Consider the following 22,963-nt stretch of genomic DNA (forward strand, 5'->3'; position numbering starts at 1 on the left):
TTTCTTCTCAGTGGGGATAACTCCAGGATGTTGATAGCATTTCCAGCCCTCTAGTAACTAATCTCTAGTCATCTGCCCACTAGATCTTTGGAAGAATTTCTAGGTACAGGAGCCTTAGGTCCCACAGCACCCGGTTCAGGTTACCCTTCAACCATCAGGCTCATTATCCGTTGCGGATAACTTCACTCACCCCAACACTGAACTGATCCCATAACCTGTGGACTTATGTCAAGGACTCTACAACTCATGATTTTTTCTGTCATTGTCTGTGGTTTTCATTGGTTCTGTTGTATTTCTTTCTTCTACTGTGAATGCCTGCAAGAAAACAAATCGCAGGATAGTATATTGTGACGTATAGGTGCTTTAATAATAAATTAACTGAAAACACCGAATTTACTTTTGAGCACATGGTAGCGTAGAAGTTAGCACGATGCTATTACAGATTGCTGCTTCAGAGTTCAATTCCGACGCTCTCTGTAAGGATTCTGTCTGTCCTCCCTGTGGAATACATGGGAACTTGAAGTCTACCTCTTCTGCTTCTATTTACAGTTGACCACAGTCTTTAATGGTCTGGTCAATTACCTGCCAATCGTGAAGCTGTCAGTTAGATTATCTGAACAACTCTTCTTTTCTAAACTGAAAGGCAAACCTCATAGTGGGATCGACCTGTAGCCTGGGGCCACTGCTTTAGCCTCTCTTGCCCTTTGCCTTTCAGGAGCAGTTCTCCCGACCTCCCTGCGTAGCTGTGAACTGTGCCGGAATCACCATGGACGCTCTGCTGCTGAAGATGGAGCCTGAAGCTTTCGATCGAGTGTTGAAGGTTAACGTGATGGTGCGTGGCGTTAGTTGATAAGGGGATGGGAACAGAATGATGGTGGGGGAGTTGGAAGGGCTGGTGGGATGGAAAGGAGTTTAGCGCTGATTCAGCTCTCGGGTGCGAAGTTTACCAAATAGCCCAACTTAGCTTAGTAGAGGGTTAGTAAGTAGGGAGGGCAACAACTTCGTTAGTTGGTAGATTAGACGAAGTGGAGGAAACAAAATCACTGAGGACACTCTGTGTTGTGCTGTGTGGCATGGTAGTTGTCAGATTTACAAATCAGAATTAGCTTTATTATCACTGACACTGTTTATTGGGTTTATTTTACTGTTGTGAAATGTGCAGCAGTATAGTGCAATACAGAAAATATACTATAAATACAATAAAAATATATAAATTAACTAAGCAGTGCAAAAAGTAGTGAGGTGGTGTTCATGGGTTACAGAAATCTGATGGTGGACAGGAAGAGGCTGTTCCTAAAACTTTGAGTGTGTGTCTTCAGGCTCCTCTACCTCCTCTCTGATGGAAGTAAAGGTGTGATAAAGGGATGGACTCAGTAGATTGGGTAGCCCAATGTGGGCACCAGTAGTAGCAGCCACAGAGGTGTACACCAGCACGATGTGTAACCTCGTGGCCTGGCTTGGCCCTCGCTGCCCTGCTTCAGTGAGATTATGGAAGGGCATGCTGAGGTTTGGAAACCTGGTAACGCTGCAGTGACGGTCGAGTCCAGCATAGGAGTGGCCAAAGCTGATGTTTTCGAGGTGCATTAAAGCTTCTTTTTGCAGAGGGTGATGAATCTGGAGTTCTCTACCCCAGGAGTTTGTGCGGGCTGAACCTGTAGAAATGGCGAAGGCAGAGGAAGATGGTCTTTTTTAAATGGTTGGGGAATTGGATGTGATGGATCCTACCACAGAAAGGGGGTTGAGACCAGCACAGAGCACAATTATGAGGAGGATTGATAGGGTGAATGCAAGCAGACTTCTTCCCCTAGGTTGGTTAAGACTCAGATTGCAGGACATGGGTTTAGGGTGAAAGGTGAAATATTTAAGGGGAATCTGAGGGGGAGTTTCTTCACTCAGACTACAGTATGGATGTGGAATAAGCTGCTAGTGGAAGTGGTGGATAGCAGGTTCAAGTGTAACATTTTAAGAGAAGTTTGGTTAGGGATGTGGATGAAAGAGGTATGGAGGGATATGGTCTGGGTCCAGGTATATGGGACTAGGCAGGATATCAGGTAGTGTGGACTAGATGGGCCACAGTGCTTGTTTCTCTCTGTAGTACTGTATGATTCTATCGATCTTGATCGTATTGAATGGAGGGGCTGAGTGGCCTACTCCTGCTGCTGTGTTCCTGTATCTGTGGTCAGCCAGAGTGCTGAGTGGAGGACCCAACTCAGCTTATTCTTCAGATCCCCACCAGTGTAGAAACCAATTCAAGTCAACAGCATGTGATCTCAGGAAATGGCTAAGAGCACCATGTATAGCAGAGGCAATGGTCCAGACATACTGACTGCAGTACTGAAGATCTGTGCTTCAGAGCCAGCTGCACCTCCAGCCTGTTCACTTCAGTTCCGTGACTGTGCCAGCACTGCCATCTACCTGGCAACGTACAGAATGACCTGGATTTGTCGTCCACAAAAAAGCAAAGTCAGAGTTGAGGTAATTGTCATGTGCACAGTTGCAATGAAAAATTTACTTGTGGCACCACAACTACATAACATCATATAAGCAGTATTCATAAGGAAAACTAAATAATATACAATTATTATAAGAAAACAATTAGAACAAACAGAAGTTCATTTTAGTGCAGCATTTTCAAAGCGGTCGTAGTGTTGCTAAACTGTAATGAATGGCATTTTGCCAGTTGGTTCAAGAACCAAATAGTTGAAGGGAAGTAGCTGTTCTTCAACCTAGTGGTGTGCAACTTCAGGCCTCTGTACCTCCTGCCCGACGATGGGACAAACCAATCCAGATATTTTACTGCACAATCAGACTACCCTTAATCACCAGTGAAATGGTAGATGGTGTCATTGACATTGTGGTCTAATGGCACTTACTCAATAATAATCTGTTCAGTGACCCCCTGTTTGGGTTTTCACTTAGATCCTCTGCAGCAAGTAGGGTTTTTAGTTTAGCTGTGCGTACATGAATTTACGCATATGAAAATAAACTCGACTTTAACTTTGACTGATGTTTGACTTTATTCTTTTGGCTCCTGAGTACATAACAGCCTAGGCTCAGACCACTGAGGTGAGATCAGAGGGTAACACACATCAAAGTTGCTGGTGAACACAGCAGGCCAGGCAGCATCTCTAGGAAGAGGTACAGTTGACGTTTCAAGCCGAGACTCTTCGTCAGGACTAACTGAAGGAAAAGTTAGTAAGAGATTTGAAAGTGGGAGGGGGAGATCCAAAATGATAGGAGAAGACAGGAGGGGGAAGGATGGAGCCAAGAGCTGGACAGGTGATTGGCAAAAGGGATATGAGAGGATCATGGGACAGGAGGTCCGGGGAGAAAGATGGGGGGGGGGGCGGGGAACCCAGAGAATGGGCAAGGAGTATAGTCAGAGAGACAGAGGGAGAAGAAGGAGAGTGAGAGAAAGAATGTGTGCATAAAAATAAATAGCGGATGGGGTACGAGGGGGAGGTGGGGCATAAGCGGAAGTTAGAGAAGTCGATGTTCATGCCATCAGGTTGGAGGCTACCCAGACAGAATATAAGGTGTTGTTCCTCCAACCTGAGTGTGGCTTCATCTTTACAGTAGAGGAGGCCGTGGATAGACATGTCAGAATGGGAATGGGATGTGGAATTAAAATGTGTGGCCACTGGGAGATCCTGCTTTCTCTGATGGACAGAGCGTAGGTGTTCAGCAAAGCGGTCTCCCAGTCTGCGTCGGGTCTCGCCAATATATAGAAGGCCACATCGGGAGCACCGGACGCAGTATAATCACCCCAGCCGACTCACAGGTGAAGTGTCACCTCACCTGGAAGGACTGTCTGGGGCCCTGAATGGTGGTAAGGGAGGAAGTGTAAGGGCATGTGTAGCACTTGTTTGGCTTACAAGGATAAGTGCCAGGAGGGAGATCAGTGGGGAGGGATGGAGGGGACGAATGGACAAGGGAGTTGTGTAGGGAGCGATCCCTGTGGAAAGCAGAGAGAGGGGGTAGGGAAAGATGTGTTTAGTGGTGGGATCCCGTTGGAGGTGGCGGAAGTTACGGAGAATAATATGTTGGACCCAGAGGCTGGTGGGGTGGTAGGTGAGGACCAGGGGGACCCTATTCCTACTGGGGTGGTGGGAGGATGGAGTGAGAGCAGATGTACGTGAAATGGGGGAGATGCGTTTGAGAGCAGAGTTGATAGTGAAGGAAGGGAAGCCCCTTTCTTTAAAAAAGGAGGACATCTCCCTCGTCCTGGAATGAAAAGCCTCATCCTGAGAGCAGATGCGGCGGAATCCCATTCCCATTCTGACCCACATCCCATTCCCATTCTGACATGTCTATCTACGGCCTCCTCTACTGTAAAGATGAAGCCACACTCAGGTTGGAGGAACAACACCTTATATTCCGTCTGGGTAGCCCCCAACCTGATGGCATGAACATCGACTTCTCTAACTTACGCTAATGCCCCACCTCCCCCTCATACCCCATCCGTTATTTATTTTTATACACACATTCTTTCTCTCACTCTCCTTCCTCTCCCTCTGTCCCTCTGACTATACTCCTTGTCCATCCTCTGGGTTCCCCTCCCCCCTGTCTTTCTCCCCAGACCTCCTGTCCCATGATCCTCTCGTATCTCTTTTGCCAATCACCTGTCCAGCTCCTGGCTCCATCCCTCCCCCTCCTGTCTTCTCCTATCATTTTGGATCTCCCCCTCCCCCTCCAACTTTCAAAACTCTTACCAGCTCTTCCTTCAGTTAGTCCTGACGAAGGGTCTCGGCCTGAAACGTCGACTGCACCTCTTCCTACAGATGCTGCCTGGCCTGCTGCGTTCACCAGCAACTTTGATGTGTGTTGCTTGAAATTCCAGCATCTGCGGAATTCCTGCTGTTTGAGATCAGAGGGGCTGCCTTTGACAGCAGGGCAGTGTTTGCTCAAAAGTGGCAGCAACTGATGTTGATGGGCATTTCTCCAACGGTTGACATCATACCCTGTACAAAATGAAGATGGTTGTGTTTATTGGAGGTCAATCATCCCTTCCCCTGGACAACACCACATTTCCTCAGTACAGTGTCCTGGCTGAGTCAATGTTTTCAATGCAGACTGCATAAATTAATTCTATTGCCACTTTCTACAATAAAATTATGTAGTAATTGTTTTCTAAAGCACTTTGTTGTTTGTATTTCATGGTGTTTGAGTCACATGGTGACATCTATTTGAGTGTAAAATTTGACCCCGAGGGCTACGACCAACTTCACTGGCTTCTTTCGTGACTTTCATTAGGTCAGCATGGAGATGTTTGCTGATGAGGACACAATCCCTGCTTCCATTTGCGTGGGTGGGAAGGTGGAACAGACTTGTTACTTGCTGTGTTCCGCCAAGCGTTGTGGGCATGCTACGTTGCTGTCGGAATGTGTGACAACACTTCTGGGCTGCCCCCTGCATACCCTCATGTGTGTTGGTCATTAACACAAACAACCTGAAACAATAACTGCTTTTCTTTCTCTGCATAAGTTGCCTGATCTAGAAAGTATTTCCTGCGGTTTCTGTTTTTGTTATGTCGGGAGTGCAGTGGAATAGTCTCTACTTGCCTGAGTGAACACAGCTCCTGAATAACTTGTGAGGTTTGATAACACTTATTGTTGTTTCATCTTAGTCTTGTAATCAAGTCTGTACTTCTTCCTTATGACTTCCTGTACCTTCCCATTATCCTTCAATGAATTCTGTACGACTCCAGATACTCTGAACACTGCTCTTGTACTTGTTCTGCATGTGGACATCTCATAACTCAACATTATAATCCACCCGCTGTAGCCTCATCTGTTCAGTTAGCCCAACCTTATCTTCCTCGTGTCACCTCACAACCCATACAGCGACCCAGCTTTGTATCTTCAACGTAGTTTGATATGTTCCAGTTGTTGCTCTCGCTTACATAAATAATAATCAGCTGGGACCCCAGCACCCGTCCCTGTAGCAGTCCACAGGTCACAGCCTCCTCGCCTGTAAAAGAACCACCTATTCCTACTTTTTTTGCCTGAGAGCTAATTGTCAGTGCATGCCATCTCATATCCTCATCCTTGTATGCTCTAACTTTGTTTAATAAATTTTTGTCTGACGCCTTACAAAAGGACTGAAAGTCCATTGACTAGTCTCCCAGTTACAATTTCATACTCTCGTTCATAAGTTGGTGCTGACTCTGCCAGTCTCAGGTGGTGATAAAATAAAGCCAGGCATTTTCCCTACTGTTGATGTCAGATTAACTGGTCTGTACACATCCCCACCCACCCAGATTTTACTCATTTTAAGTGGTGGGGTGACACTCTGTTCTGTAGGAATGATCCTAGAATCCATGAAATTATGAAAAATGATAGCCTTCACTATCTCCATCACCACCCATTCAAGACCTTGGCATGCAGATCATCATGTGCTGGAAGTTATTAATTTCTACAATACATTTAATGAAACCTAATTATATTCTGCTCCTCATTTACTCTTGATTGTTGTTTTATACCATATTTCGAAGGTTTGTGCATTAGACTAAAACTACTTCTTTAACTTTTAATTATCTCTAGATTTCCCAATATAGTTTCTCCTGTTCTGGTCTCGAAAGATATCAGATTATCTTTTCCCAATCTTTTCAATTTCACTTTTCTTAGGAGTAACAGCATGTTTACATTTCCTAGTGGGTCACTCATTTTCATTTATCAATGTTTTCCTCCACTGAATACAGAGATTTTCCCATTTTACAAGCTCCCTTCGCTTTTGTCACTGCTATAAGCCTTTTCCTGTGATCTACTAACTTCTTTTTAGCCACACCTGGACCATTTCTCATTGGACTTTGCACTTTGAAGCTTCAGAGCCTCGTCCAACGAATACAGTGTACACTACTCGTACAGTGAGCAGAGCCAGTGCTTGCAGCTCCAGTGACCCAGGTTCAGTCAGAACCTTTGCTGCTGTCTGTGTGGAATTTCCATGCTTTCCTTGTGACTGCGAGTGTTTCTTCTGGGTGCTGTGAGTTCCTCCCATATCCCAAAGTTGTGCAGGTTGGAGGGTTAGTTAGTTGCTGTAATATGCCCCTTGTATGTGGGTAAATAGTAAAATCTGGGGGGAGTTGGTGGGACTGGTGGAGGGGGGGAGAAAGTATGATGGATTAAGAGTAGAATTAGTGTAAAAATGGGTGGTTGATGTCAGTACACCTTCGGTGGGTTGAAGGGTTTGTTTTCGTGCTGTATCTCCCCATTGACCCCTGCTATATTCTACCCATCACCTACACAATTTACAGTGGCCAGTAAGCCCACGCCTGCATGTCTTTGGGATGTGGGAGGAAACCCGCGTTAGGAGCTGGATGACCTTTGGATCATTCGAGAGAATGAGGTGCTTATAGATAGTAGCTTCAGGGTGGTAGTTACGCCAAAGGAGCAGTGCACAGGTAATTGGGTTACCCTCAGGGGAGGGCAGGCAGAGCAGGGTTCCCCTGTGGCCATTCCCCTCAACAACAAGTACACCGATTTGGATACTGTTGGGGGGGATGACTTACTTAGGACAAGCTGCAGCAGCCAGATCTCTGGCACTGAGTCTGGTTCTGCAGTGCAGAAGGGAGGGTGGAAGAAGAGAAGAGCAGTAGTGGTAGGGGACTCGATAGTTAGAGGTACAGACAGGAGGTTCTGTGGTCATGGCAGAGACTCCCGGATGGTTTGTTGCCTCCCAGGTGCCAGGGTCAGGGATGTCTCTGATCGCGTGCACAGCATTCTGAAGTGGGAGGGTGATCAGCCAGATGTCGTGGTGCACATCGGTACCAATGACGTAGGAAGAAAGAGTGAGGAGGTCCTGAGGAGTGAGTATAGAGAGCTTGGTAGGAAGTTTCAAAAGCAGGACCTCGGAAGCTTCAAAGTCTATGGAATTAAGGGAAACAAGTATAGATCATGGAAACTGTACAGATTGAAAAGGAGGAGGTGCTTGCTATCTTGAGGCAAATTAAAGTGGATAAATCCCCAGGAGCTGACAGGGTATTCCCTCAACCTTGAAGGAGACTAGTGTTGAAATTGCAGGGGCCCTGGCAGATATATTTAAAATGTCAGTATCTACGGGTGAGGTGCCAGAGAATTGGAGGATAGCTCATGTTGTTCCGTTATTTAAAAAAGGCTCTAAAAGTAGTCCAGGAAACTATAGGCCTGTAAGTTTGATGTTGGTAGTAGGTAAATTATTGGAAGGAGTATTAAGAGATAGGATCTACAAGTATTTGGATAGACAGGGACTTATTAGGAAGAGTCAACATGGCTTTGTGCGTGGTAGGTCATGTTTAACTGATCTATTAGAGTTTTTCGAGGAGGTTACCAGGAAAGTGGATGAAGGGAAGGCAGTGGATGTTGTCTACATGGACTTCAGTAAGGCCTTTGACAAGGTCCCGCATGGGAGGTTAGTTAGGAAGATTCAGTCGCTAGGTGTACATGGAGAGGTAGTAAATTGGATTAGACATTGGCTCAATGGAAGAAGTCAGAGAGTAGTAGTGGAGGATTGCTTCTCTGAGTGGAGACCTGTGACTAGTGATGTGCCACAGGGATTAGTGCTGGTTCCATTGTTATTTGTTATCTATATCAATGATCTGGATGATAATGTGGTAAATTGGATCAGCAAATTTGCTGATGATACAAAGATTGGAGGTGTAGTGGACAGTGAGGAAGGTTTTCAAAGCTTGCAGAGGGATTTGGACCAGCTGGAAAAATGGGCTGAAAAATGGCAGATGGAATTTAATATGGACAAGTGTGAGGTATTGCACTTTGGAAGGACAAACCAAGGTAGAACATACAAGGTAAATGGTGGGGTACTGAGGAATGCAGTAGAACAGAGAGATCTGGGAATACAGACACAAAATTCCCTAAAGGTGGCGTCATAGGTAGATAGGGTCATAAAGAGAGCTTTTGGTACATTGGCCTTTATAAATCGAAGTATTGAGTATAGGTTTAAAAACGTAACCAACAGGAATTCTGCAGATGCTGTAAATTCAATGAACACACATCAAAGTTGCTGGTGAACGCAGCAGGCCAGGCAGCATCTATAGGAGGAGGTGTAGTCGACGTTTCAGGCCGAGACCCTTCGTCAGGACTAACTGAAGGAAGAGTGAGTAAGAGATTTGAAAGTGGGAGGGGGAGGGGAGATCCAAAATGATAGGAGAAGACAGGAGGGGGAGGGATGGAGCCAGGAGCTGGACAGGTGATAGGCAAAAGGGATACGAGAGGATCATGGGACAGGAGGTCCGGGAAGAAAGACAAGGGGGGGGGGGAGCCAGAGGATGGGCAAGGGGTATATTCAGAAGGACAGAGGGAGAAAAAGGAGAGTGAGAGAAAGAATGTGTGTATAAAAATAAGTAACAGATGGGGTACGAGGGGGAGGTGGGGCATTAGCGGAAGTTAGAGAAGTCGATGTTCATGCCGTCAGGTTGGAGGCTACCCAGATGGAATATAAGGTGTTGTTCCTCCAACCTGAGTGTGGCTTCATCTTTACAGTAGAGGAGGCTGTGGATAGACATGTCAGAAAGGGAATGGGATGTGGAATTAAAATGTGTGGCCACTGGGAGATCCTGCTTTCTCTGGCGGACAGAGCGTAGGTGTTCAGCAAAGCGGTCTCCCAGTCTGCGTCGGGTCTCGCCAATATATAAGAGGCCAAATCGGGAGCACCGGACGCAGTATATCACCCCAGCCGACTCACAGGTGAAGTGACGCCTCACCTGGAAGGACTGTTTGGGGCCCTGAATGATGGTAAGGGAGGAAGCGTAAGGGCATGTGTAGCACTTGTTCCGCTTACACGGGTAAGTGCCAGGAGGGAGATCAGTGGGGAGGGATGGGGGGGACGAATGGACAAGGGAGTCGCGTAGGGAGCAATCCCTGCGGAAAGCGGGGGGGGGGGGAGGGAAAGATGTGCTTAGTTGTGGGATCCCGTTGGAGGTGGCAGAAGTTACGGAGAATAATATGTTGGACCCGGAGGCTGGTGGGGTGGTAGGTGAGGACCACCTGCTCTCCACTCCCTCCGCACTAATCCTAACCTTATTATTAAACCCGCCGATAAGGGGGGTGCTGTTGTACTCTGGCGTACTGACCTCTACCTTGCTGAGGCACAGCGACAACTCGCGGATACCTCCTCTTATTTACCCCTCGATCGTGACCCCACTAAGGAGCACCAGGCCATTGTCTCCCACACCATCACCGACTTTATCCGCTCAGGGGATCTCCCATCCACTGCTACCAACCTTATAGTTCCCTCACCTCGCACTTCCCGTTTCTACCTCCTACCCAAGATCCACAAACCTGCCTGTCCTGGCTGACCTATTGTCTCAGCTTGGTCCTGCCCCACCGAACTCATTTCTGCATACCTCGACACGGTTTTTCAATCCCTTCCTACCTATGTTTGTGACACTTCTCACGCTGTTAAACTTTTCGATGATTTTAAGTTCCCTGGCCCCCACCGCTTTATTTTCACCATGGATGTCCAGTCCCTATGTACTTCCGTCCCCCATCAGGAAGGTCTCAAAGCTCTACGCTTCTTTTTGGATTCCAGACCTAATCAGTTCCCCTCTACTAGCTCTCTGCTCCGTCTAGCGGAATTAGTCCTTACTCTTAATAATTTCTCCTTTGGCTCCTCCCACTTCCTCCAAACTAAAGGTGTAGCTATGGGCACCCGTATGGGTCCTAGCTATGCCTGCCTTTTTGTTGGCTTTGTGGAACAATCTATGTTCCGTGCCTATTCTGGTATCTGTCCCCCACTTTTCCTTTGCTACATTGACGACTGCATTGGCGCTGCTTCCTGCACGCATGCAGAGCTTGTTGACTTTATTAACTTTGCCTCCAACTTTCACCCTGCCCTCAAGTTTACCTGGTCCATCTCCGACACCTCCCTCCCCTTTCCTTCTGTCTCTGTCTCTGGAGACAGCTTATCCACTGATGTCTACTATAAGCCTACTGACTCTCACAGCTATCTGAACTATTCCTCTTCTCACCCTGTCTCTTGCAAAAACGCCATCCCCTTCTCGCAATTCCTCCGTCTCCGCTGCATCTGCTCTCAGGATGAGGCTTTTCATCCTAGGACGAGGGAGATGTCCTCCTTTTTTAAAGAAAGGGGCTTCCCTTCCTCCACTATCAACTCTGCTCTTAAACGCATCTCCCCCATTTCACGTACATCTGCTCTCACTCCATCCTCCCGCCACCCCACTAGGAATAGGGTTCCCCTGGTCCTCACCTACCACCCCACCAGCCTCCGGGTCCAACATATTATTCTCCGTAACTTCCGCCACCTCCAACGGGATCCCACAACTAAGCACATCTTTCCCTTCCCCCCCCCGGCTTTCTGCAGGGATTGCTCCCTACGCGACTCCCTTGTCCATTCGTCCCCCCCCATCCCTCCCCACTGATCTCCCTCCTGGCACTTACCCGTGTAAGCGGAACAAGTGCTACACATGCCCTTACACTTCCTTCCTTACCATCATTCAGGGCCCCAAACAGTCCTTCCAGGTGAGGCGTCACTTCACCTGTGAGTCAGCTGGGGTGATATACTGCGTCCGGTGCTCCCAATGTGGCCTCTTATATATTGGCGAGACCCGACGCAGACTGGGAGACCGCTTTGCTGAACACCTACGCTCTGTCCGCCAGAGAAAGCAGGATCTCCCAGTGGGCACACATTTTAATTCCACATCCCATTCCCATTCTGACATGTCTATCCACGGCCTCCTCTACTGTAAAGATGAAGCCACACTCAGGTTGGAGGAACAACACCTTATATTATGTTTGGGTAGCTTACAACTTGATGGCATGAACATCGACTTCTCTAACTTCTGCTAATGACCCACCTCCCCCTCGTACCCCGTCTGTTACTTATTTTTATACACACATTCTTTCTCTCACTCTGTTTTTTCTCCCTCTGTCCTTCTGAATATACCCCTTGCCCATCCTCTGGTTCCCCCCTCCTTGTCTTTCTTCCCGGACCTCCTGTCCCATGATCCTCTCGTATCCCTTTTGCCTATCACCTGTCCAGCTCCTGGCTCCATTCCTCCCCCTCCTGTCTTCTCCTATCATTTTGGATCTCCCCCTCCCCCTCCAACTTTCAAATCCCTTACTCACTCTTCCTTCAGTTAGTCCTGACGAAGGGTCTCGGCCTGAAACGTCGACTGCACCTCTTCTAGAGATGCTGCCTGGCCTGCTGCGTTCACCAGCAACTTTGATGTGTGTTTATTGATTATAGGAGTTGGAATGTTATGGTGAGGTTGTATAAGGCATTGGTGAGGCCGAATTTGAAGTATTGTGTGCAGTTTTGGTCACCAAATTACAGGAAGGATATTCATAAGGTTGAAAGAGTGCAGAGAAGGTCTACAAGGATGTTGCCAGGTCTTGAGAAACTGAGTTACAGAGAAAGGTTAAATAGGTTAGGACTTTATTCCCTGGAGCATAGTAGAATGAGGGGAGATTTGATAGAGGTACACAAAATTATGATGGGTATAGATAGAGTGAATGCAAGCAGGCTTTTTCCACTGAGGCTTTGGGGAGAAAAAACCAGAGGACATGAGTTAAGGGTAAAGGGGGAAAAGTTTAAAGGGAACAAAAGGGGGGGGGGGCTTCTTCACACAGAGAGTGGTGGGAGTGTGGAATGAGCTGCCAGATGAGGTGGTAAATGCGGGCTCACTTTTAACATTTAAGAAAAACTTGGACAGGTACATGGATGAGAGGTGTATGGAGGGATATGGTCCAGGTGCAGGTCAGTGGGACTAGGCAGAAAAATGGTTCGGCACAGCTAAGAAGGGACAAAAGGCCTGTTTCTGTGCTGCAATATTCTATGGTTCTATGGTTCTACCTGAAAGGAGAATGTACAAACTCCACAGATACAGCATCTGAAGGTGAGATTGAGCCCAGGTTATGGTGCAGTGAGACAGGGGTCTTACCTGTTGCACCACCATGCTGAAACTGAACTGAAAACTCAGCATCACTGTAATATTGATTATTTATCAGACTTGATGAGCTGCAGATTATTCCTGATTCTATTTGTTTTTATTCAAGAGTTACGGCACGGTGAAACCCTCTTCCAGCCCAACGAGCCCGTGCCCCCCAAATATACTCATGCGATGAATTGACCCACTTTGGACTGTGGGAGGAAACTGGAGGAAACCCACGCAGTCACAGAGAGAACATATAAAGTCCTTACAGACAGCGTGAAAATTGAACCTGGGTCGCCAGTACTGGAATAGTGTTGTTTTATCTGCCAGCTCCTTGTTATATTTGAGTGTCATAGAGTCATATACCATGGAATCAGGCCCTTTGGCCCATCCTGTCCATGTTGATCTTCAAGTACCCATCTACACCAATCCCGTTTACCAGCGTTTGGTCTGTAGCCCACTATGCCTATCAAATTCAAGTGGTAGTCTAGGACTGTTCATAGAGTTCATGCGAAAGTTCTTGCCTCCACCACTCCCTCAAGCAGTCCATTCCAGATCACAACCATTCTCTGGGCTGAAAAATATTCTTAACTGATGATCACTAAAATCCTGGGTTCCGAGCCAGTAAGCTTTAAGTCTAATATGTTCCTTCTGAACTTTCCAGTGCTTTTCAGAAAATCTTACACCATTCCCATCTCCTTATCGACATTTGAATCAATGAGGGAAAATTTACTCTGACCACTATTGAAATCTTTCAAACTTAGGGACATATAAAATCACTCCGCTACATACAGGAATGATGGGAAATGTAGAGTTACGCTCTTTAGTACAAAGAATAAGAGTGTAAACTGTTTTCTAAATGGAGTGAGAATTCGGAAATTGGAAGTGCAGAGAGACCTGGGAATCCCTTCAGGACTCTCTTAGGGTTAACTTGCGGGTGAAGTTGGCAGTAAAGAAGGCAAATGCAATGTTCGCATTTATTTTGAGAGTACTACAGTATAAAAGCAAGGATGCACTGCTGTGGATTTATGAAGCATTGGGCAGATCACATTTGGAATATCGTGAGCAATTTTGGACCTCACACCTAAAGAAGGGTGTGCTGGCCCTGGAGAGGGTCTGGAGGAGGTCACAAGAATGATCCAAGGAATGAAAGGCTTAACCTATGAGAAGAATTTGATACCTCTGGGCTTGTACTTAATGGAATTCAGAAGGAATAGTGGGGATCTCAGTTAAATCTACCAGATATTGAAAGGCCTGGAGAGGAATTTTTCATTGGTAGGAGAATCTCGGATCCAAGGACACAGCCTCAGATTAATGGGATGTCCCTTTAGAACTTAAATAAAAGATAATTTCTTCAGGTCATGAATCTGTGGAATTTGTAATCACTGAGGGTTGTGGAGGCCAAGTCTTTGGGTGTATTTAAGGTAGAGATTAGATGTTCTTGGTTGGTTTGGGACTTAAGGTTTACAGGGAGAAAGCAGGAGAACGGGGTTGTAAAATAAATAATTAGCTGTGTTTGAATGGCAGAGCAAACTCGATGAGTCAAGTGGCCTAATTTTGCTCCTATAACTTGTATTCTAATAGCTTGAGGAAACCACACCTGCTAAGAGTGAACATCAGACAAACTAATGCTTATTCTTTCAATGACCGATGTAAGTACTTGAATGGTTAAGGACTCCTGTGTAGGGTTTATGTTGAAAGCAGGTAAATATTGTATGTTTTACAGTTAAGCTGGAACACTGACACATTTATTTCTCCCTCCACCCGCTAATTAGTGACGAGGTGTCCCATTTTTAATCCCCTCTTTTCAGTGCTTACCCCTGCTAAGCCAGAATTCCTGAATTGTGTTTCCACAGGGCACGTTCCTGGTGATCCAAGCTGTTGCCAAAGCATTAATAAACAGTGGGACCAAGAACGGCTCCATCATCAACCTGGGGAGTATTGTGGGAAAGGTATGGACTGATGACACAGTGGAGGAGCTTGGGTTTGTGAACTTTGCTGGCTGCCTGTGGATAGAGTGCCCAAACCTGTGATCAGCAGCTGCTGGAAGGAAAGAGTGGAGCTGTGGGAAGGCACAATACTTAAACTTCCACAGCCTTCCAGGGGAGAGAACCTCAAAGGTTTCCAATTCCCCAATGTGAAGAAGTTTCTCCTAACCTCAGTTCTAAGTGGCCTATCCTTTACCCTCAAACTCTGACCCCCACCCCCCCCCACTACTGAGTCCAAGACTCCTTAGTTGGGAAATATTCTTCCTCATCTATCCAATCTAGTCTTAAGAGTCATACAGTACGCAAACAGTTCCTCCAGTCCACCTTGTCCATGCTGACCAAGATTTATGCTGGTCCTAAGTGTTTTGTTGTACTAATTTTGCCTCATACTAATTTTATATTCTATTTTTTTATTTAATTAACTAATTGTTGAGCTGACCTTTAAGAATATTGTAAACTTTGATAGATTTCCTCTCATTCTCCTAGCCTTCAATGCATACAGACCTAGTCTACTCAATCTCACTTCAGCAGCAAACCCACCATCTTGGATTCAGCCTCGTGAATCTTCGCCGCACCCCTTCTGTTGCCGTACGTTTTTCCTTAGTCATGGGGCCAAAATTCCAGATGTGGCCTTATCCAAGCCCTGTACAATTCCAATAAGACTTCCTTACTCTTGGTATCAAATCCTTTGATAATGAAGTTGCCTAGCTAAACCAATTGCTTGTATTTGCCCTATATCCCTCTCTACCAGGGTTTCCCAAAATAGGGTACACAGACCCCTTGCTTAATAGTGGGCCCATGGCATAAAAAAGTTTGGGAACCCCTGCACTATACCTTTCCTATCCACCTAGCTGCCAAAATATTTTTAAAATGTAATTATACCTGCCTCTAATACATCCTCTGGCTGCTCGTTGCATATACCCTCCACCTTCTCTGTGATATATTTGCCCCATATGTCCCCTTTAAATGTTTCCCTCTCACCTTAAATAGATGCCTGCTGGCTTTAGATTCCCCTGCTTTGGAAAAAAGACCTGACCAATTACCTTCCCTATGCTCCTCATGATTTTATAAATCTCTAGAAGATAAGCCTTCAGCCTCCTACACGCCAGAGAAAACAGTCCTAGACTAGCCAGTCTTTTGGAGAATCTCTTATGCACCTTTTCCAGCCTAATGATATTTTTCTATAGTGACTTGACCTGCACCCAGTGATCCAAGTACATTCCCACCATCATGTACTCCTGTAATCATTGCCCTGTCTGATGAAAGCAAGCATCACGATCCTCTCGTATCCCCTTTTGCCTATCACCTGTCCAGCTCTTGGCTGTATCCCTCCCCCTCCTGTCTTCTCCTATCATTTTGGATCTCCCCGTCCCCCTCCAACTTTCAAATCCCTTACTCACTCTTCCTTCAGTTAGTCCTGACGAAGGGTCTCGGCCTGAAACGTCGACTGCACCTCTTCCTACAGATGCTGCCTGGCCTGCTGCGTTCACCAGCAACTTTGATGTGTGTTGCTTGAATTTCCAGCATCTGCAGAATTCCTGTTGTTTACCTTCATTATTAAATTCACTTCTGTGATAAAGAGTTGGTCGTATGAGAAGAGATTAATCAGACTGGACCAACCCTGTACAGCTTGGAAGAGGTGATTTCATTGAACTGTATAAAGTTCATACATGATTTTTACATTAAGTGTGAGGTGGTACACTTTGGAAGGACAAACTCCAAAGCAGAGTACAAAGTAAATGGCAGGATACTTGGTAGTGTGGAGGAGCAGGGAGATCTGGGGGTACATGTCCACAGATCCCTGAAAGTTGCCTCGCAGGTAGATAGGGTAGTTAAGAAAGCTTATGGGGTGTTAGCTTTCATAAGTCGAGGGATGGAGTTTAAGAGTCGCGATGTAATGATGCAGCTCTATAAAACTCTGGTTAGGCCACACTTGGAGTACGGTGTCCAGTTCTGGTCGCCTCACTATAGGAAGGATGTGGAAGCCTTGGAAAAGGTACAGAGGAGATTTACCAGGATGCTGCCTGGTTTAGAGAGTATGCATTATGATAAGAGATTAAGGGAGCTAGGGCTTTACTCTTTGGAGAAAAGGAGGATGAGAGGAGACATGATAGAGGTGTACAAGATAATAAGAGGAATAGATAGAGTGGATAGCCAGCGCCTCTTCCCCAGGGCACCACTGCTCAATACAAGAGGACGTGGCTTTAAGGTAAGGGGTGGCAAGTTCAAGGGGGATATTAGAGGAAGGTTTTTTACTGAGAGAGTGGTTGGTGCTTGGAATGCACTGCCTGAGTCAGTGATGGAGGCAGATACACTAGTGAAGTTTAAGAGACTACTAGACAGGTTTATGGAGGAATTTAAGGTGGGGGGTTATATGGGAGGCAGGGTTTGAGGGTCGGCATAACATTATGGGCCGAAGGGCCTGTAATGTGCTGTACTATTCTATGTTCTATGATTTGACAGGATAGATGTGGAGTTGATGATCTCTCCAGGGTTTTTAGAACCAGAGACCACACTCTGAAAATACAACCATTCATGAGGAGAAATTTATTTGTCAAGAGGGTGGTGAATCTGTGGAGAATTCAGCCTGAAGAGACTATGGAAACTCTGACCATCTCAGCAAGACCAACTCCTGCTTCTGTGTGTCGTGTTCACGGCCACAGGAGTCTCCTGAAACGACTGCTCCAGCTCGCAGTCTGCTTCAGTACAGAGACACTCAAAGGAGTGTCCAACACGGCCTGCTCAGTTCAGTTTGGCAGTGGCCCAGCTTTGAGGGGCTTAGACTGTGTCTGTAGGAGAGAGCTGCTGGGACGGAGTGGGAGGAGAGTTCATTCCTGTGTGAGGAGATTAACTATTGCTTTGCTGCACTGTGACAGGTTGGAAATCTGGGACAGGCAAATTACGCGGCATCAAAAGCTGGAGTGGTGGCTCTAACAAAGACCAGTGCGAAAGAGCTGGCCAGGTATTGTGAGTGTGTACGTGTGTGCTATGTGTACGTCTGTCTTCACATTCCTTTCCGTCCTGTGCCGTACGGTCCCCTACACCCCTCCAGTTGCCCCCCTCTGTTAGGTAACTGAGATAACTGTTCTAGATCAGTTAGGCAGTTTGGCCTGCACAGACAAGTTGGGCCGAAAGGCCTTTTTCCTTGCTGTATCACTCTGATTCTCTGGCAAGTTTAAATCCTTCACTCCCAGGTCTGATTGAACCCGAGCAACATCAATGTGACCTGTTCTTTATTACAAAACTATCAAAGCTTCAAGAATGAAATGCTGTAAGTGGAAGCCAGAGTTGATCACAGGTCCCAAGCTCTCACGTGCCTCCTCTGGAACCATTTGCTGTTTCTTGACCTTGTCAGTAGGTTCTAAGTACAGGACCCACAAATATCCAATACTAAAGATTGTTGGAAGTGTCATTGTAAAACTGAGGTTGCCATCAAATCATCGTCATCACCCTCCCACCCCAGCAGAGTAACAATGTGATCCTGACATCCTTGCATTCTACTGTCCATCTCAGTGCTGCCTTATCTCCCAAAAGCCTCCTCCCGGATGGCTGCGCATCCCTCCATTTGATGCCCCAGCTCAACACAATCCTAACAGTCTTCATCATGGTCAGATACCCCTCCTCAACCCATCATCCTTCCAGGCCTGTCTGCAACTTTTTACATGGGTGATCAACTGCAGGCCACGTCCACCTCTGCCTCCATTGCCTTCCTGATTTCTGTACGGTCCTTACATAGGCTGTCCGTTCATGCTTGCATTTTCATGTCCTTAGTTGGAACCTCCTAGGGTTCTGTCTGTTGCTTCCTATTTTTTATTTGCATTTCTCCCTTCAATGATGTCCAAAAAATATGTCAGCTTCACATTGGTACACTTAGCTCCACCTCACTGCCATCTCCCCTGACTGTGTCCCTGCCTTGTTCTGTGTGAACAGAAACTTCCCCCACCCCGTCCCCACCCCCAGCTAAGTATGGTGAAAACCTCAAAGCAGTAGTCTTCATTTTGTGCGACATTTCCTCAGCCTTATCTCTCTACGTGGCTTCTGTCAGAGAGTTGTAGAGTTACAACATGGTAACAGCCCCTTTGGCTCAACTCCTATTGAAGTGGTTCCATTTGTTTGTGTTTGGCCCATATCTCTCTAACCCTTTCTTATCTATGCACCTGACCAAGAGGGTTAAACATTGTAACTGTACCGACCTCTACTGATTCCCATGGCAGCTCACACAGTCCTCTGTGTGAAATAGTTGCCTTGTAGGTCTCTTGTAATTTGTTCCACTTCCATCTTAAACCTGTGGCCTTTAGTTTTAGACTGAAGTGATTGTGATTATCTATATATTAATGCCCTTCATGGCTTTATAAGTTTCTGTAAAGTCACGCCTCAACCTCCTTCGCTCCAGGGGAAACTGTCCCAGCCTCTCCACAGTCAGAACTCAAGCCCTGTCAGGTCCCAGCCGTGTCCCGGTGGTTCTGCTCAACGCAGGATGCACCGCAGTAATCCGCCCGGACTATAACAGCACTTCTCAGTCCCACGTCCTGTATCACCCAGAAAGCCTAGGGCAGCAGGAACGGGGAGCTCCTTCCAAGTGGTAGGCTGAACTGACTTGGAAGTGTTTTGCCTTTCTTTCACCATTGTGGGTTCTACATTCCTGATCCCCCTCTCCTGCAGCGCTGCGGGGGGACTTTTGTCTGAAGGACTGCACCGGTTTGTGAAGGTAATGCACCAACACCTTCTCCGGGATAATTAGGGAAAGGCACCAATCTCTGGCCGCAGAAGCATTGTTAAGATCCAGAAACATGAACAAAGTAACATCAGCACTGCATCGATGCACCTGCTGCTAAAACTCTCATCGATACCTTAACTGCCTTTTGACTTGACAATTTTAAGTTATTCCAGTCCACCCTCCCATCGCCCTCCTACACTAATGAGCTTGTCCAAAATTCTGCAGCCGGTATCTTAATGCGACCCTTACTCCATGATCCATCCACACATGATTCTGGTCCAGATTCACCCATGGTCCTCCTGTTTTGGCTCTCTTCCCCATACCCTTGCCCAACAGTTTCTATCTGCCCTTCACCTCTCCCCTCATAGTTCCCATTACCATCTCTCTTACTTATCACAGCCAGGAAAGCGCACCAATACCTCTACTTCCTCAGGACGCTAAAGAAAGTTGGCGTGTCCACATTGACCTTCACCAGTTTTTATCAACGTACCATGGAAAACATCTTGTTGGATGCATCTTGGCTTGGTACGGTAACTGCTTGGCCCAAGACCACAAGAAACTGTAGAGTTTTGTGAACACAGCTTAGAAACCAGGCTCCTCTCTGTAGACCCAGTGTGCATCTCTTGCTGCATCAGTACGCAGCCAGCATAATAAAAGACATCTCTCACCCTGGGCGTTCTCGCTTCTTCCCACCCTTTGTATCGGGGAGAAGATATGAGGAACCTGAAATCATGTCAAACAGTCTCAAGGATACTTTCAATCTCACTGTTAGGTCTAGCGAATGGACCTCTTCTAAGATAAAATAGGCTCTTGATCTCACAATCTGCCTTGCCATGGTCTTGGATCTTATTGTCTGCCTGCACTGCGTTTCTCTGTACTGTAACACTATATTCTGCAATGTTATTGTTTTTCTCTTGTACTGATCCAAAGGATGATCTAGTATGGTATGCAAAACAAAACATTTTCACTGTACCTGAGTACATGTGACAATAGTAAACCAATTTAGCTGTGTGACCCATGTCCATCTCACGCAGTGAGTCCACAGTCACTGTCTCCATTCTGCAGGTTTGGCATCAGGTGCAACGCCATCCTCCCAGGATTCATTGACACGCCAATGGCTGCCAAGGTGCCCCCGAAAGTACTGGACAAGGTAAGGCCAATGCGGGTTACAGCAGCTCAAGACTCAGATGAGACTGGACTGTGGGGTCACAGCACTTATACGGCCTCAGTCCTCGAGATTAAAGCACTCATCCTGCCACATGCTCTATTTTTATTTCCCTCGTCTCAGTCATTGAAAGGATAACTGTTTAGGCCAGAAACGGAGAATTAGCTTCACTCAGATGGTGCAGCCTGTGGAAATCTGTGGCCCAGAGGCTGGGCCAGTGTGTTCACTCAAAGCAGAGGATGATCAGAACGGGCGTGGAGGGGTGTCTGACTGGTCTCTGTCTCCCATCCCATTCAGGACTCTCTGTCCCTTATGGGACAGATGACGTTGTCTTATGGATGCCCACGCACAAGGAACACGGACTCCCAGAGAGTCAGGACATGGTCCCATATGTCCAGGTGACACAGTCCCCCAGTCTGAGAAGGCAAGGACATCTGGATGCAGGGGTTGCAGACACCCAGTCACGTGGGACTTGGTTCTCCAGAAACACAGAACATAGTTCCATGGACACTCATGTGGGACACAGTTTTGTGGCGAGTACAAGATGGTGTGGTTCCTCACCCCCTGAGACAGGCCTTCATTCCTCACTGCTTAACTCTGTGTTTAGTTCCACCTCGATGCCACTGAACATCTTCCTTTGTGATGAGAGCTTCCAAGTTAGAATCGTTTATTTTCACTGAGAAGCGAGGGAGGAGATTGCTGAGCGTCTGGTGATGATCTTTGCATCATCAATAGGAATGGGAGAAGTACTGGAGGATTGGCGGATTGCAAATATTGTAAGCTGTACAGGGCCCTGGTGAGACCACACCTGGAGTACTGTGTGCAGTTTTGGTCTCAAAATTTGAGGAAGGACATTCTTGCTATTGAGGGAGTGCAACGTAGGTTCACAAGGTTAATTCCCGGGATGGCGGGTCTGTCATATGTCAAAAGATTGGAGCGACTGGGCTTGTATACTCTGGAATTTAGAAGGGTGAGAGGGGATCTGATTGAAACATATAAGATTATTAAGGGATTGGACACGCTGGAGCCAGGAAGCATGTTCCTGCTGATGGGTGAGTCCAGAACCAGAGGCCACAGTTTAAGAATAAGGGGTAGGCCATTTAGAACGGAGTTGAGGAAAAACTTTATCACCCAGAGAGTTGTGGATATTTGGAATGCTCTGCCCCAGAAGGCAGTGGAGGCCAAGTCTCTGGATGCTTTCAAGAAAGAGATGGATAGAGCTCTTAAAGATAGCGGAATCAAAGGTTATGGGGATAAGGCAGGAACTGGATACTGATTGTGGATGATCTGCCATGATCATAGTTAATGGCAGTGCTGGCTCGAAGGGCCTAATGGCCTACTCCTGCGCCTATTGTCTATTGTTCCCTTGTTCTAGAAAGGGAGTAGAGATAACCCAGGAAATTATAGACCAGTGAGTCCTACTTCAGTGGTGGGCAAGTTGTTGGAGAAGATCCTGAGAGGCAGGGTTTATGAGCATTTGGAGAGACATAATGTGATTAGGGATAGTCAGCATGGCTTTGTCAAGGGCAGTTGTACCTTACGAGCCTGATTGAATTCTTTGAAAATGTAACAAAATACATTGATGAAGGTAGAACAGTGGATATCGTTATATGGATTTCAGTAAAGCATTTGATAAGGTTCCCTATGCCTTGCTCTTCCAGAAAGTAAGGAGGCATGGGATCCAAGGAGACCTTGCCTTATAGATCCAGAATTGGCTTGCCCACAGAATGCGAAGGGTGGTTGTAGATGGCTCGTATTCTGCGTGATTAGTGTTGTTCTGCGGGGGTCTGTTTTGGGACCCCTCCTGTTTGTGATTTTTATAAATGAGCTGGATGAAGAAGTAGAAGGATGGGTTAGTAAGATTGCTGATGACACAAAGGTTGGAGGTGTTGTGGATAGTGTTGTGGCTGTCAGAGGTTACAGTGGGACATCAACAGGATGCAGAACTGGGCTGAGAAGTGGCAGATGGAGTTCAACCCAGATAAGTGTGAAGTGGTTCATTTTGGTAGGTCAAAGTTGAAGACAGAATGTAGTATTAATGGTAAGGCTTTTGGCAGTGTGGAAGATCAGAGAGATCTTGGGGTCTGTGTCCATAGGAGACTCAAAGCTGCTGTGCAGGTTGACAGTGTTGTTAAGAAGGCGTATGGTGTGATGGCCTTCATCAATCGTGGGATTGAGTTCAAGAGCTGTAAGGTAATGTTACAGCTATA

At 46.6% G+C, this 22,963-nt stretch overlaps 1 protein-coding gene across 1 annotated transcript in view; it reads left to right on the forward strand.

Moving 5' to 3' along the window:
- The window catches only part of hsd17b8 (hydroxysteroid (17-beta) dehydrogenase 8), a 45,445-nt gene that overhangs the window by 7,525 nt on the left and 14,957 nt on the right, over positions 1-22,963 (forward strand). The window contains exons 3-6 of the mRNA XM_072258944.1: positions 716-832; positions 14,740-14,835; positions 17,748-17,833; positions 20,654-20,738. Coding sequence (XP_072115045.1) covers positions 716-832; positions 14,740-14,835; positions 17,748-17,833; positions 20,654-20,738 — 384 coding nt within the window. The remainder of the gene's footprint in view (positions 1-715; positions 833-14,739; positions 14,836-17,747; positions 17,834-20,653; positions 20,739-22,963) is intronic.

This window comes from Mobula birostris, chromosome 5 (assembly GCF_030028105.1).
Source record: "Mobula birostris isolate sMobBir1 chromosome 5, sMobBir1.hap1, whole genome shotgun sequence".
Lineage (NCBI taxonomy): Eukaryota > Metazoa > Chordata > Chondrichthyes > Myliobatiformes > Myliobatidae > Mobula > Mobula birostris.